This window comes from Macrobrachium rosenbergii, chromosome 9 (assembly GCF_040412425.1).
Source record: "Macrobrachium rosenbergii isolate ZJJX-2024 chromosome 9, ASM4041242v1, whole genome shotgun sequence".
Classification (NCBI taxonomy): Eukaryota; Metazoa; Arthropoda; class Malacostraca; order Decapoda; family Palaemonidae; genus Macrobrachium; species Macrobrachium rosenbergii.
This window is the reverse complement of record NC_089749.1, coordinates 49,557,772-49,575,453: the sequence shown is the minus strand read 5'-3', so window position 1 is coordinate 49,575,453 and position 17,682 is coordinate 49,557,772. Positions and strand designations below refer to the sequence as shown.

The window sequence follows — 17,682 nt, the reverse complement described above, 5'->3', positions numbered from 1 at the left end:
ATACTATAGCGTTTCTTAAATATGAACGAAAAGCCTTTGCAGTTGAATGTAGAAATAGATTATTTCAATTCTGGAAACCATATCTTAGGAGGAGCAGGCAATCACAGAGGACTGGATTAACATAAGGAATATTGTATCAATCTTATAGAAACAAAGTACAGTACTGTGCTTTAGGATATAGGTTAACAAGATATATGAGGAGACCAGGAGTACAGTAAAGAAAAAAAATAGACAAAACCAAAGGTACTTCTTGGAATGTCTCAGGGAGGAAATGAGGAATACAAATAGAATGTGCTAAGTTCTGTACTAGTCTAGATGGAAAATTTTAGTGAAGTGTGAGAAGCCATGTATCATGCCATGGGTATTATAGTATTTAATAAGTTTTGCAGTTATGTGCTTTCCTTGCATGTGATTGTAGAGTGGAAAGACAAGTTATGTGTTCTTTTTAACAGGGGTGGAGATAAGGATCCCCCTCTGCCATCTGATAGTGGTGCTGAAAGTATAGGAAGTGAGGACTCTGACTTCTGCATCTCATCTGCTGCCACTGATGATAAGAGCAAAGCTTTAAAAGATTTCCATATAGAACTACAATGGTTTGATCAGCATGCAAAGTTTTACTGCAAAGTGAGATGCAGTATTTTTTTTTAATAATCAAAATGACCTTGATGTAGAAATAAATGAAATATCTTGCAAAATGAAATGATGCATCTTCACCCTAATTGTTACCGAAATATAACATCACCAATGCACTCTACACTAAAACTGCTACTCTTGTTTCTTTAGATATTCTTTGCTGAGCATTTTAGACAACTTCGTAAGAAGATTTTCCCTTATGGCGAAGACATGTATATCCGTTCATTGAGTCGTTGTATTCAGTGGGAAGCACGAGGAGGGAAATCAGGCTCAGTGTTCTGCAAGTCACACGGTAAAAGCCTATTAAAAGTTCTTCTTTTCAGTATTTGAATGTTCATAGTGGCAACTCAACTTAACAGACAGCTTGGAGATTTTCTCTTTCCAGTAAGCAACAAAATCTGCTAAGTAACCAAGTCTGGCATATATTCTACATGACACAGGATCCTGGAGTCAACTTGCATAGCTTATAGTGTAGGGCAGTTCCATATAAAGTATCTAATAGCCTATTATAACTGGTATTTGCAATTATAATTCAGTTTGAAATATTAATTAAATTATTAAGTTTCAGAGATATCAGCAAAATAAATTATTCTTACAAGATATGTAAATACTGTACACAGAACTTATACCGTACCATTTAAAAAACAAGTATTTCATTTGAAACATAAGTAAACCCAAATTTTTTATGACAAAAAATTTGACAACAAAAGAGAGAGGTAAGCAAATACATTGTAAGTGTGTAGTACTCTCAGACAATGCATATGTTTGCATATACACTTTACACGTGCACACATACATACTGAAAGATATATTTACCATTACAGTGCCTTACTGTACTGTATTATGTACAGTATAGTACTGTATTGTATCAAGTAAATGTTAATAGAAATACTACATAAGAGAGAGAGAGAGAAAGAGATAGAGAATGTAAGCAAACACACTGTATAAAAAAAAATGCATACATCGCCATATACCCTGCATACATGCAGACTATGTACTGAAAAATACATTTACCATTACAGTATGATGTACAATATATTACTGCAGTGTGGTTGGTATGTAAATGTTAATAGAAATACTATGAGAGAGAGAGAGAGAGAGAGAGAGAGAGAGAGAGAGAGAGAGAGAGAGAGAGAGAGAGAGGGGAGCATGGTAAATGCATACTTTTTCCTAATGCGATGCATATGTATTATAGACGAACACATTTACACAGACTAAAAAGTGAATGACTGAAGTGATAAAACAGTGAGGCATGATGAGCCACTTACCATGGAAGCAAAGGACCCACACTCACAGGCTCAAACTGGAAAGTGTTGGTTGTGTGTATTTGTTTACCACCCGATACCTCTTGTGTACTCTTGGGTTATTCCAGAAAGTATGAGAGGTATTCCACTTGGATGCATTTGGTCTACCATCTGATAACCGTAGCCTACTTACTGATTACTCTAATAAGTACAAAATATTTTTATTTTTTTAGACTTGGTGGCATCCATTAAGTAACAAAATCTATTCGTCTAATGTCTGTTAAGTTGTACCACTACATATTACATATTTTATTTATTCTTTAGTATATCTGAAGAAAGCCTGGTAATAATAAAAAAAGGCTAAAATTTGCACCGTAATTACTAGATATATTCTGTATTTGTACAATATTTCCATTTTTGAAAAGAGGCATCTAGTTTGAGTATAGTCTTACTTGGTTATTTATCTTTTTCAATGGATTTGTTAGACTAATTTTTTCACAGTGTTTGTGGTAAATGAAAATTAACTTACAGATTGCTATATGTGGTTAAAATATTTTATTGCAAAATGAAATAAATTGATCCTTTTTACACTTTCAGATGACCGTTTTATATTGAAGGAAATGTCTCGCTTCGAAATGAGCTCATTCCTTGACTTTGGTCCTGCTTATATTCATTATATTGTCAATTGTGAAAAAGAACAGCAGCCAACTATTCTTACAAGGATCGTAGGTGAGTTATACGTAGTAATGCAAAATATTAAAAATAAAGGAGAGAACTTTCTCTCTCGTGTAATTCATTTTTGTGCTAAAATTGGTATGGTATAATTTATCCAGCCAAGATTTTTCACATTATTTAATGCTTTCAGTGTCCAGCAGATATAAATGTTTCTGGTTTCTGATTTCTTTCTATACAGTATAGGTATTTTGTAAATTTTGTAAATGTATTACTGTAATGCTTCTGATGTGAGTTCTGTTGTAAAATTTTATCAGAATTACAGTTTGCAAAGCAAATATCAGTAACAGTTGAGAAGATTTTACCTGTTGATATTTATAACTTTTAAGTTATGCTCAAATGTTGATATTGCAGGACTTGATAGTATTTCACACTGTGGTTGGATGTTTAATGGAAATAGCTGTCTTGCTCATACGTAGAGATCTTGAAAATTTACCAAGCACTTATATTACAGTGATAAGCTCTTTATGAGCATATAACCTGCTTTCCTTGAAGATGTTACTATTTGCAAAATAAATATCAGTAACAGTTGAGAGGATTTTATCTGTTGATATTTATAACTTTTAAGTTATGCTCAAATGTTGATATTGCAGGACTTGATAGCATTTCACACTGCAGGTGGATGTTTAATGGAAATAGCTGTCTTGTTCATATGTAGAGATCTTGAAAATTTACCAAGCACTTATATTACAGTGATAAGTTCTTTATGTGCATATAACCTGCTTTCTTTTGAAGATGTTATTGTGTAAAACATGATGACAGATTATGCAACCAATTAAAAAAACTTTTTTGCAAAGTTTGTGGCATGGGAAATATATTTTTCTTGGATATTTTTGGGTGTTAATTAACAGTCAGTTATTTGTTCCTAACAGGTGTGTATAGGATTGGATACAGAAATGCAACAACAAACAAAGCACAGCGGATGGACGTACTAATAATGGAGAACTTGTTTTATCAACGAAATATTACCCACAAGTTTGATTTGAAAGGATCTATTAGAAACAGACTGGTGAATACCTCTGGTAAAGAGGTATGTACTTGTAAAAGTTATGGATTCCTTGGAGCAGAATGTAGTATCATTGTCATTTTTCTCCTGTGTCTTCTTAGGGTATCCTTTTCTCATGGCATCTTTTGTTTTCTTTCTTAACTAACAGAGACCCCTCTTTGATTGTTCTCTTTATAATTATCATATTCCAGTCATCCCAAATTTTCCTGTTTTAATATTTGCTGGTTTTCGTCCCCATACTTTGGTGGAATAATTTTTTTTTTTTTTGTGAAGTGCTCTCTGTTTGTCGTATTTGACTCCATGTTAACCCTTTAACGCCGAAGCCCTATTTACAAAAACGTCTCCCGTATGCCGGCGGCGTTCGGTGAGTTAGCCGAAGTGGAAAAAAGTTTTTTCAAAAAATCACAGCATGCTTAGTTTTTAAGATTAAGAGTTCATTTTTGGCTCATTTTTTTTGTCATTGCCTGAAGTTTAGTATGCAACCATCAGAAATGAAAAAAAATCATTATCATATATAAATATTGGAATATATGACAGCGAAAAAAAAAAAAACTCGTATATAATTGTATACAAATCGCGCTGTAAGCAAAACGGTTAAAGCTAATGACTTAATTTTTTTTAGTTGTATTGTACACTAAATTGCGATGATTTTGGTATATAACAAATTTTAAAACGATCAAAGCAACACAGAGAAAATATTATCACAAAATGATGCATGAATTCGTAACGTGTGGACGTAAAAATTTTTTTCAAAAATTCACCATAAATCGAAATATTGTGCTAGAGACTTCCTGTTTGTTGAAAAATGAAGCTAATTGATTGAATATTACTAGACTGTAAGTGTTTTAGCTTACAATTGCAGTTTTCGACCATTTCGGTCGAGTTAAAGTTGACCGAAAGTCGAATTTTTTCTATTTATCGTGATTTATATGAAAATATTTAAAAACTGATAAAAGCTACAACCATGAGTTATTTTTTGTTGTATTGTAAATGAAATTGCGCACATTTTCATACATAAAACTTTATGTATCGACTAATATAAAACAGTGCAAATATTACGACAACGAGACGAAAGAATTTCTGAGATGTTCGCCGAGTTACAGCGCAGACGTAAGGAAAATGTTTTTTAAAAATTCACCATAAATCGAAATATTGTGCTAGAGACTTCCAATTTATTGCAAAATGAAGGTAAACGATTGAATATTACTAGAATGTAAGAGTTTTAGCTTAAAATTGCGTTTTTTACCATTTCGGTCGAGTTAAAGTTGACTGAAGGTTGAAATTTTGGCAGTTATCGTGATTTATGTGAAAATATTTCAAAAGTGATAAAAGCTACAACCATGAGCTAATTTCTGTTGTATTCTACATGAAATTGCACACATTTTCATATATAAAAATTTATGTAACGACTAATGTAAAACGATGTAAACATTACGACAACATGACAAAAGAATTTCTGAGATGTTGGCTGAGTTACATGCAGACGGCGTAAGGAAAAAATTTTTTTCAGAAATTCACCATAAATCGAAATATTGTGCTAGAGACTTCCAGTTTGTTGCAAAATGAAGGTACATGATTGAATATTACTAGAATGTAAGAGTTTTAGCTTATAATTGCGTTTTTTGACCATTTCGGTTGAGTTAAAGTTGATTAAAGCTTGAAATTTTGGCAGTTATCATGATTTATATGAAAATATTTCAAAACTGATAAAAGCTACAACCATGAGTTATTTTCTGTTGTATTCTACATGAAACTGCGCACATTTCCATATATAAAACTTTATGTAACGACTAATATAAAACAGTGCAAACAGTACGACAACGTGATGAAAGAATTTCTGGCGGATGTAAAGAAAAAGTTTTTTCAAAAATTCACCATAAATCGAAATATTGTGCTAGAGACTTCCAATTGGTTGCAAAATGAAGGTAAATGATTGAATATTACTAGAATGTAAGAGTTTTAGCTTACAATTGCGTTTTTGACCATTTCGGTCGAGTCAAAGTTGACCGAAGGTTGAAATTTTGACAGTTATCGTGATTTATATGAAAATATTTCAAAACTGATGAAAGCTACAACCATGAGTTATTTTCTGTTGTATTGTACATGAAATTGCACACATTTTCATATATAAAACTTTATGTAACGGCTAATATAGAACAGTGCAAAAATTACGACAAAATGACGAAAGAATTTCTGAAATTTTCGGTCGAGTTTACAGCGGGGCGTAAGAAAAAGTTTTTTCAAAAATTCACCATAGATCGAAATATTGTGCTAGAGACTTCCAATCTGTTGCAAAATGAAGGTACATGATTGAATATTACTAGAATGTAAGAGTTTTAGCTTACAATTGCGTTTTTCGACCATTTCAGTCGAGTCAAAGTTGACCGAAGGTTGAAATTTTTTGTAGTCGACGTTTGCTACATCCACTCGGCATTCAACAGATAATTTTAGTCGACGTTTGCTACGTTCAACAGGCGTTTAAGGGTTAATAGTATTATATCACCTCTTCATAACATTTTGACATCTGCTCAATTAATGTGTCCTTTCATCTTTTCAGTACCAGTATTTTGCCTCACACATGAACACTGGCCTTATTTACTGTTCTCTTTTCTGATTACTTTTAATACAAACACCCCATAGTGTAATACTAATTGTGCCTTGTGTCTACATTGTAGATGGTATGGAAGGTTATTTGCAGAATCTCTTCAACCCCAAGCTGTATTACACTTTGCCTTTTACTTTTCATTCTTTCCATTTTGGTGTCTTCCAGCATAGTTTTTCCAACTTCTTCAGCTTTACCATGTATAAAATTTTTTTCTTCTTTTGAGGAACAAGTCTAGAAATGTAATTTTTTTTTTGTTAACATACTATGTACAGTAGTAACAATTTTTACAAATTACAATATGTATGCTTAATCTTTTATTCCTTCTGCTTTTATTCTTGTATCTTTCTCACCTTTCAACTTTGCCCCATAGTTATACATGAACCCAGGTTTTCCAATTAATATATGGAATTGTCAATTAACTTTTTGAAAAATGCTTACAGGAATCCGAATTGGTGCTGTTGGACGAAAACCTGGTGAGAATGGCATGCTCGTCACCCTTGTATGTCAGACCCCACAGTAAAACTGTCCTCAGTAGGGCTATTGCTGCTGATACAGTGTTTCTTTCTCAGCAACTTATTATGGATTATTCTCTTCTGGTTGGGATTGATAGTGTCACCAACCAGCTTATTATAGGTATTATAGGTAAGTGATAATTCTGGTTTTACATAAGGAAGTACTAACAATAAATAACTGATCTATAAATGAAATTAATTTTAAGTATGTTTAATTACCAGAGGTTTATTTCAGTAAAAAATGAAGGGATACCATTTCACCCGTATTGAAGATAATGATAACTCACTCTCTCACGCTGATTATTTAGAAAAAACTTGGATTACTCTTCCATGTACACCAGTCTTGGCAGATACCTCATAGAGAGTTAGACACTTGGCCATTGAGGTTTACTAGTTTAGCCCTTTTTCTCGTTTTGACTTTTTATGTCACTGCCTTATCAAAGGTGTTAATCTCATTTCATCTTCCCTATACTACTTGACAGAGGCACTAGATACTGTTACAGTCATCTTATATTACTAAAGATTAGTATCGTTGTGGTGTCAAATCATAACTGGTGATGGTATAAATTGTCACTGAAGTTTTAATCCAGTGTACAGTTTATCTCTTGTCTGGATGAGCATTACTGATTTTGTTGTTTAAACATTAACCCATGTGTGGTTATTGATATGTATTAGCCCTATACTGTATAGTCGTTTTTGTCACGTACAAGATTCTGATTCTTTGATTGGGTATTCATGTGAAAAATCATGCAGCTTATTTCATTCTGTATGGGACTCTAATTACATGTACCTGATTGGTTCCATTAGTTGAAGGTACATGCTCAGTTGTGCATTAGAGCAGTTTTTATAGATCATGAGATGAGAAAAGGAGGTAATCTTTATTTGGCTTGTTTTGTTTATAGTGGAAGTTTTGGTGTTGTGATTTTCTTGTGTATGTATTTTGTTTGATTTACATTTTACTAGAGAAGTGTTCATGATGGTGAAAGTGCCAGTACAGGCAGTCCCTGGTTTACGATGGGGGTTCCGTTTTTATGCCGCGTCATAAACCAAAAATCGTCATAAACCGAAAAATTGTCGAAAATTGTCAAAAATCCTAAGAAAACCTTACTTTTAATGCTTTGGGTGTATTGAAAATGATGTAAACTGCATTTTTATTGAGTTTTTCATAAAAAAAACTCAAAATTTTTATTATTCTGCTGTTTTGGAGCCATATTTCTTCCGTCGGATCGGATCGACATGTCATAACCCTGACATGTCGTAAACCGGAAATAATTTCTCGAATATATTTGGCTTCGGAAGCCGGACCTGTCGTAAACCGGGGACTGCCTGTATATTTAAGAAATCATTGTCAGATGTGAGTGACAAGCTGAATGATAGGATTTTGGCTGTGAATTAGGGATAGGTAAATTTAATTAGCAAATGTGTTCATAAAGCAGGTCGATTATTGCATAATTACTGTTTGTTTTTCTAGTCTTACTATTGAGAAACCTTTTGTATATAGACAGATGAGATGACAGAGTTAAAGCATCCTTGATTCTTAACCCTCTCACCCCCGCCATATATGGCAATTTGGGAAGCCTTACCCTCGGACTATTTTGGATTGCAAACGCATTTTGTAATATTTTTTGCAAATCGCGGTGGCGGACTTAATTTTTGTCAGAAAGAGGTCAGGTTGGTCACGTTCTTTTAAAAAATGACTGAATTTTACGATGCACGCATAAAAGATAAAAAAATCTGTGTAAATAGCCTTTATCATTTGGTGAACTTTGCCGATACGAAATTTTTTTCTTTTGTCGTATATATTGAGATATAGCACCAAGGCTACACAACACAGGAATTTCATATTTTACCATTGTATAGAGCAATTATTTAGCTACAAAACGGTATATGTAACTTTGTATTTAGATGGAATGAAACAGAAAAAAATGGGATAAGTAAAATTATCGAAAGCAAAATTTTCTTTAGTGGGAGTAGTGCAAACCAGCGATCGCAAAAGTTTTTTTCAAATCCTCACCATCCGGTCATTTTTCGAGTAATTTGGGTGACTTTGCTGTCATTGGGAAGCTAAATGATTGTTAATGACTGGGCAAGCATCCAAAATGGCCTATGAGATGTTTAAATGCCCTTGCATTGAGAGGGAAGATAAAAAAAAAAAAAAAAAAGCGAATAAACGTAAAATAATTGACTGTAGTAAATAAGATGTTGCACAAACACATTTGAATATAATTTTGTTGTAAAGCTCAAGTCTTTAGCTTTACAATAGTATAAAAACTTTGGTAATTATGAGAAAATAAAGTGGAGAAAAATATTGTCAAGCGTACGTATATGAAAAGTCAAGTTTAGCTGCAGGTGTGGCTGAAAACACGCTGTGTAGAAATTTTTTTCAAATCCTTACCACACGGTTATTTTTCCAGTAATACGGGTGATTTTGCTGTCATTGTGAAGGTAAAATATTGTAAGTTACTAGGTGAGCATAAAAAATGGCCTGTGAGATGTCTAGATGCCCTTGCATTGAGAGGGAAGATAAAAAAAAGAAGAAAAAGCAAATAAACGTAAAATAATTGACTGTAGTAAGTAAGATGCTGCACAAACACATTTGAATATATTTTTGTTGTAAAGCCCAAATCTTTAGCTTTACAATCATATAAAAACATTGGTAATTACAAGAAAAAGTGGAGAAAAAAATTTTTAACCGCACCCACCTGTTACTCAATTTGAAATTGTGGCAGGCTTACACAAAAACCCAAAAAACACAAAAATAAAAAACATACACACTCACTTGCACTTCAGACTCAAGACGAGGCTCGGCTGCTGGGAGGTAGATGAAGCCGTTGTAATAACCACAGTCGCAAACAACCATAAACACAACACGAAAAACTAACAACTCTCGGAAAAACATACAAAAAACTGTCCAACACGAAACCACTGACTGGCACTAGCTCTGACTAAAGACTGACCCCCAATTACACAACACTCAGGCGAAGACAAACGGACACGCAGTCACACCCAAACAAATGACCAACTCCTGAACAGCCAAATGACTAGTCAACAATTACGCTCTCTCTCTCTCTCAACTTAGGTTTCATAAAACTCTCTCTCTCTCTCTCTCTCTCTCTCTCTCTCTCTCTCTCTCTCTCTCTCTCTCTCTCTCTCTCTCTCACACACACACACACACACACACACACACACACACACACACACACACAGAACTCTGGGAAATGCACTCTCTACAGTCTCCTCCATAAAATCACCATCTAAATCAAACTAAAAACATTCAAACACACACATATACACACACATATATATATATATATATATATATATATACATATATATATATATAAATAATATATATATATATAGTAATCCCTCCATATAAATCATATATCTAAATCAAATCTAAAAACATTCAAACATATATATATATATATATATATATATATATATATATATTATATATATATATATATATATATATATATATATATATATATATATATATATATATATATATATATATATATATATATATATATATATATATATATATACAGTATATATATATGAAATAAGAAAACAGTTATGAAATGAAAAATTTGTGTAATGGCTAGTTACTCATGCATAACTATAGAACACGTATGCGTACGTGGTTGTGGGTTAAAGGTACGTGCTTTTGGGGCGAGAGGGTTAATCTGTAAGTCAGCAAGATCTTGGGAGGCTTGACAGAAAATCATCTAAATCCTAAGCCGTGCACTGTATAGCTTTCAGGTTCTGAATAAGATCTGTCTTCACATAAAGCTTATTAGAGGGGCAAGTTGTGGTGATTGCTTTAACATGGATCCAGGAAAAGAGATAAAGTATACAAATGTGCAAGACTTCCTTATAGATAAGGTGGACTTGTCTTTAAGGAAATACAGTATAGAATTGAACATGCATACTATCCCTTTGGTATTCTGACGACAATTATATTCATCCATTTTTCAGTATCTTGAGATTCTGATGATTATGGTCATCATTGAAAAGTAATTTTTTAATAAATTTGTCTTAAATCATTAAAAAACATCATAAAAACTAAGTTTGAATAGGGAATGTAGTGATGCTTCTTGTTGTTAGAGACACTAGTGAATATTGTTTATTTTACATTTGTTTGAATGTGCTTTGTGGTATCACATGTGGCTCAAATAGTAATGAATTTCATACCAATGGAAAAGCAATTTATATTTTTAAGCTGTTTAAACACAATTGGATATCTCGTTTCTCTGATTTATCATAAATTTCTTTTTAAAAGTAGAAAAAATTTTTCAGTTATGGCTGACTTTACTTGTGATATCAATATTTTATTTTTGTTTTGGCATTCTTAGACATATTGCAATAAATTGCAATTCTTTAGCTTTAAAATGACACCAGATTCATTAATGGAGGTATAATGTTACACCAACCAATCAAAGAAAATTTTTGCTAAGAACTTTTGCTCAGTCAGTGAAGGGTAAATGTTCTGGCACAGACAGGTTTCGACCACCCCCTCCCCCAAATCCTCAAAAGATTTTATTTTTAAGATATCTAGGTTTCATCCTATAGAGTCTGTGTTATTCTTCTCTGCATTTATGATTTCAAGCGCAGTATTTAGTGGCGTGTTATGAAAGAAAACTTGAGCTCTCAAAAGGTAAAATGTAAATGTTGAAGTATATTGTACCCTGTCCATGTGGGCATAAAGGGAAACAAAGATGCCAGTAAAAAGCTTAAGTGGTAATTTGTGATTAAGTAAAAAACAGTCATTCCTACTGATGACCTTTTAACATCTTTTAAATGTATCATCTGCACTATATGGTTGATTTGTATGGGATAATGAATCTGTTAATAACCCATCATTGGATTATGGCATTCTTCAAAAAAAAAAAAAAAAAGCACCATTATTAAGTAATTCTATCTTGCATTTGAATTTTTGATCCATGCACATTTAATGAATAACCCTCTTGAGCCAGTCCTTGCATGCAGAGAATGCAGGTCATGACTGAGAGTTCAAGCACAGTTTGTGAATGTCCAAACTTCAACCAACAGTTAATGTCAAATTTATGAAGAGAATCAGTTGAGGATATTTTTGTCAGAATCTTCATTATTTTTGACCAGCAATTATCAGACTGATTTTAAGAACTTGAACCTATTTAATAAAATTTTAAATTTTAGCATAAAGGACAAACCCTTTGGGCCAGCCCTATGAGTAAAACGTTTTGACTTGGTGGTCTGGTTAAACTACCTAATACCGTAAGTTGTCTTTATTCCCTGCAACATATCATCATTGGCCCTACATTTAGACAAGAGTGTCATTAGAGCATTCAAGAGCCACCAAAATTGTAAGGTACATCAAATGGTGAGTCAGATTTTGACTGGCAAAGAATTCTTAATATTTCATCACTTTTAGAAGGCTGTAACAGTTGCAGCATAATTGACTTCCTTCTCTTAGTATGGTCAGATTTTTACAGCAACTAGGAATTGTCTGAAGGAGTTATGGCTTGACTGCCTTATTATAGATTTTGAAGGTTTTAAGAGTGTTGAGGAATTTTATTATATTAAGAACATTGTCAGTTTGGGTAAAAAATAATAAGTATAAAGGCCTGGAAATAAGATAGGCTGTATAGAACAGTAATGCTGTTTTATTAAACAATATAATAGAGAACTGAATGTGATGGCAGGATATGGTTTGCATAAAATGGCAAAGGATAATACCATACAAGGTCTTTCCAAGTTTGCATATATCTTGTTATTCAAAGTTTTGAGCTTCAGAGTATCCTTGATTTGTTGAAAAAGGCGTAAGGAGAGTATTAACTTCAAACATATTAGTAAAGTGGCTTGTCTTATGTATGCTGAACTTAGGAAGACTTAAATGCTTATACCTCCCAGGCTATGCACTTATAGTCGCCTTAAGAAAACTGCAGCAATAGGCAATGCTGAAAAGGCTGTGAATAGAAAGGGTAGGTAATAGCTGCTGTGACTCTCCCCATGTTGTGTCGCAGTGCTTTCTTTATGCCACAAGGTTTTAGGATAATAGAGTTGTCTTGGAAGAAGCTAGAAGGGATCATCTTTTTGCATATTGTCTCTTCATTCTCTTGATATCCACTCTTATCATCAGAGAGTTAAGTTTTATGTTCACTGTATATTGTAAGGTTGTAAACTTGGCATAAATCAACCTCTCTCTCTTTCTCTCTCTACCATGATAATAAAATTCATTGAGACAGTTCAAAGGAATACTTAACATATAAAGTACGTTGACTACTAATTTAAAGGAGTACTTAATATATTAAGTGCACCAAGACTACTTATTTAAGGGAGTATTTAACATATACTGTAAAGTACACTGAAATTTGTATTCCTTCAAGGAAGGCAATTTTTGTAGCAATTTATATCTATGCATAACTGCATGTAATGTACGGTATTTTACTTTTTATGGAATATATTTCATCTACCAGCTGATAGAGTTTACACTTGGCTCTTCAGCAATTAACCATTAAAAATTTATTTTTTTATCATACAGTAGTTTGATATGTTAAGAGATCTTTGAATGTAAACTTTCTCAGGCTTTTTTGTAATGTTATTCATAGATATGGAATTCACAAATTTTTCCTTGTCCCTCAGATTACATCAGAACATTTACTTGGGATAAGAAATTGGAAACAATATTCAAAGGGAGTATGCTTGGAGGCGGTGGAGCAGGTAAATTGCCAACGGTGGTTTCACCAGAAATTTATCGCACCAGATTTTGCCATGCTATGGATCGTTACTTTCTTCTAACGCCTGATAGATGGACAGGCTTGGGTCATGGCATAGATCCCTAAAGAACTAAAATCTTCATAACGACACAAAGCAGTTTTCCTGCACAAATTATTGTAATAAAAGGAAAGTACACTAGTTAGTTATTATTGAGGAACAGTACCATTTGATGAAAGTTTTACAGTGTGATATGAGTTTATTTTAATGATTTAATTTCTAAGGAAGAATCAATATTGAAGTCAAATTTACTTTTGATATCCAATCTGTAACTTTGTTAATCTGATTAAGCTTAGAAATAATTTCAGTACTACAGAATTGACTGTTTACTGTGATTATTTATAATTATAGTATTTTACAGATGGTTTTGCCCATGATTTTGTGAGCATATAGAGTGGATGAATGCATGACTCTTTTTATAGATTTTTTTATGTAGTAGCATAAAGGAAATCAGGTTTTACAGAGTACAATACAAAGATTAATTTGATTAATGCAGACCAATAAATTTAGTTTGTTGTAAAAAATGAGGAATAGTGCTATAATATAGTACAGAAATTTCATGTTTGTTATTCTGTGTGCTTAGGTTATTCCAGATTACTGGTGGTGCATTTTGCATGTACACCAAATGCTTTGATGGAAGATCTGCTTTGCAATTGCTTTGTTGGATTTATTTCTCAGAAGTAAGGAAATTCATGATAAAGTTTTGAGTTGCAAATTTTCAGAGAATTTCAGGTGAAGTGACATTATAAAATTGAGGAGAGTGCTTTTTGAGAGAAAGCAATTGCATGTTTCCTTGATTACCTCTAACTCCTCATAACTGCTCAGTAATAATTACCTTCCACTCACTAAGCATACTCTTTTGTAACATTACAGCCAATTCATTACTGTATTATGAATGGAAAGGCAGTACTGTAATGGATTCAGACACCATATGTATACATAAAAAAATTGCTGTCTGGATTTCTTATAGCCAAAGCACTTTTTTCATATTCAAGGTATTTTTTATTACCTATTTTACTAAGCTTTGAAGTTCAGCTGAGAATAGAAATACTGTACTGGAATAAGCAGAGGATTCAGTAAATAGTCATACTCATGCCTAATGATTATTTTGTGGATGGTAATGTACACCTTTTGGAATCTTTTGATATTAGGAGGGGGGGGGGTCTTTGCTGTACTGAGCACATTTTCTTAAAAAATGGCAGTCTGTCTGTAGGCAGCAGACTGCTAGATCTGGCTGTCTTTCTGGATATATTCAGTATAACATAAGAAGTCAAAATGGGTTTGTATCTACTGACTATCAGTTTGAGATGTGCTGTACTGACAAATTTCTCAATTAAATGTAGTTGAAGATCGTAAGCTGAATGTGTGAATAATCCACATGTTGTGAATTAATGTTTATGTCCATTGGAAGATCTGCATTTATGTCTTTGAGCTTGTTAGTCCTAGGAATCAATCCTAAAACAGTATTTCCATAATCCTCAAATTAGTTTTAGTGAAGAGTGACAAAATGGAAAGTTGGTTATGAAGGTTCAAACATATCTCCAACATATCTCCCTAACAGAAGGTAAGTTTATGAAATATAAAACCTAAATTTCTAAGCAAGAGTTTTGGGGATTTTTCATACAGCAATTACTTTACATCATTTATTTAGGTGGTATGACATTAATGGAGTTTAGGCATCCGTCCCATTGGGTTTACATCCACCTTTACCAAAGTAGAACTCATTTTCATTCATGACGTAATAAGGAGTGGGTATGTTCTGGATCACTGGATGCCCTTTGATCAAGAAACTGTATCAAGTAGCAGAGTTTTTTTTTTATTGCAGTGAGTATAAATGCTAAACAAAGGGAATTCTTGAACTAGGGAATGGAGCATCCCCAACTGTTTAAAGGTAACTGTATCATATTAAAGAAAGTATGAAGGATTTTTCTGTTCTGACACTTCAGAGCCTGCTGTGATTGCTTACTCAGTTGCACCAGTTTATTTTTTCCCCACATTTGGAAATGCTTATATTCCTTTGGAAAATGAATTAGCCATTTGTAAACAGGTTTCTAATTACATTGTGCTAGCCTTAATTAGTTGTTAAGGAAAATACAATTAAGAAAATGGGTGAAAGTTTGTGACATGGTATTGAGAGCTCCATATTTTATCCCCTACAAAATATAGGACAGTGACCTTAGATCTGTTTTATATGGAATAGAGTTTTGAATAATTCGTCCGTATGGTATGTGTACTGTATTGATATGCATGTTTATATTGTCATGTTTCCATTTAGTGTTTAACATGACCTGAAAGTAGTTTTTAAATTTATTTTTTAAGTTATAATTATAGATGCTGACCAGGTAAGCGATGTGATATGTGGAACTGTATTAGCCTTTTGTAATTGTTATTTCAGATTCTTTATTTATAAAACTTTGTAAAGATTTCTGTGTATCATTTTTTAAGTAAAAGTAATGTCAAGAGAGATTGATAAACCCAAGTAGTTTTACACTGAGGGATTCATTTTTTATAGGTACCATCCTTTGCAGCGTAAATGGAGTCCTTTAAAGCATGATTATGATTTTTTTAGCTTTACTGGGATCTTGATTGTTATTTTCAGGATTCTCTCTAATCATAAATTAGTTTTTACTCTAGTCAAAATTGCTTTTTAATTTTATTTGATCATAGTGATTTAGTTATGTAGAGTATCCTTTGTACTTCTTCACCCAGGTGGTCAATTGATTGTCAAGTAGTCAAAAATCAACTTGGAGAACTCATGTTAGATTTTTGGTTTTTGACTTTGTTGCATTTTGTGCACTTTTGATCAGAATGATGTGAAAGCTTTTATATATTGCAGTGAAACAATTCTAAAAAAATTCTAGAGCACAGTGTGATCAACCAAGTTCTCCTATATAGCAGTCTTTATAACCTTTTGGAGAAAAAATGTGTAAAGGTTGAAATCTTTTTTTTGTAGTAAATACAGCATAGGATGTGTAATGGAATTATTTCTTAGATATTCTATTACAGTACTCCAATGAAGTTAAGTATATGAATTTCACAAATTTTTCTGTTGTGATGCATAGTTTGATTAAATTGTCACCTAGTGGTTCAGATGGTTCTGACTTGTCATTTTGGGTTTCGTGCATTTGAAAAATAAAAAAATTAAAATTTTGCATGTTGAATGATTTGGCTCTTGATGTGAACATAAGGTTTTATATCATTGTTACCAGTAGTTTAATGTGTCAGTAGTTGATTTTAGATGAAAAGGACTGTCCATATAGAAAAATTTAGGAATTACAGTGAAAATATAAATTTTCTGTTTAAAGTTATTGGTCGGGTTAATCTACTCAATAATAACACTGTGTAAATGGTAATAACATTATCAGGATATTCAATTCCTAGTGAAGAAGGTTTGCATGATAGCTTTCTAATCCTTGTCTTTGCTTTTGTAAACACCTTTAACACTATTAGTATTAACTAATAATATGTACTTACCAAAGTGAAAATGGCAAGAGAACAGCATTTGGACATTTCACATACCTTGAATTTAAATGTATGGAAAAATTGTATTTTAAATTTATTTGCTGAGTAAAAATTCCCTGCATGTAATGAAACCTCAGATATTTTGCTCTGTGATAGGCTTAACCAAAGTACTATGTATTTATTTTGTGAAGTACACTTTCCTTGTACGAAGCATCTCTTGACAATATAATGATATTAATATGTTGTTTTATTTCCCTGTGTAATGTGTTTTAGGGTAGGATGCAGTGAGGGGTCACGACTTAAGGGGGGCCTGGATTCCAGGACCAACGAAGGCTCTCCCTCCCCCTTCTCAGTCAGGTTAGAGTGTGAGAGGTGCTAAAGAAAGAGCAGGAAGACAAGTACTGCTAGTTTATTATTGAAGCGACCCGCTTATAAAGCAGCATGCAGATGTCTGCATATACGCAGAGACTGGGAGTACAAAAATTTTACATGTGACCTGGGGTCAAACTAATTCTCTGCAAAACAGGACAGGTACATACAGAAAACATCATGATTAACAATAACTGGTTGGACATAAAAATACTGTCACACATACATGGTACAAGGGCAAATGAATAGATAATAAATAATTCACTAAGATAAGGTTGCGACCATTCGATCTTGGGTCACATGCGAAGGCACCATAGAAAACGGGATGTCTACCATAGAGAACCCGTTGAGCGGGGA

At 33.0% G+C, this 17,682-nt stretch overlaps 1 protein-coding gene across 7 annotated transcripts in view; it reads left to right on the top strand.

Moving 5' to 3' along the window:
- Positions 1-17,194, top strand: part of fab1 (fab1 kinase) — a 114,787-nt gene extending 97,593 nt beyond the window's left edge. For all 7 annotated transcript variants that reach the window (XM_067109043.1, XM_067109046.1, XM_067109045.1 and 4 more), the window contains 6 exons: positions 453-624; positions 784-925; positions 2,475-2,606; positions 3,482-3,639; positions 6,661-6,862; positions 13,363-17,194. In XM_067109043.1, coding sequence (XP_066965144.1) covers positions 453-624; positions 784-925; positions 2,475-2,606; positions 3,482-3,639; positions 6,661-6,862; positions 13,363-13,562 — 1,006 coding nt within the window. In that variant the 3' untranslated portion in view covers positions 13,563-17,194. The remainder of the gene's footprint in view (positions 1-452; positions 625-783; positions 926-2,474; positions 2,607-3,481; positions 3,640-6,660; positions 6,863-13,362) is intronic.
- Positions 17,195-17,682: the final 488 nt, after the last annotated feature.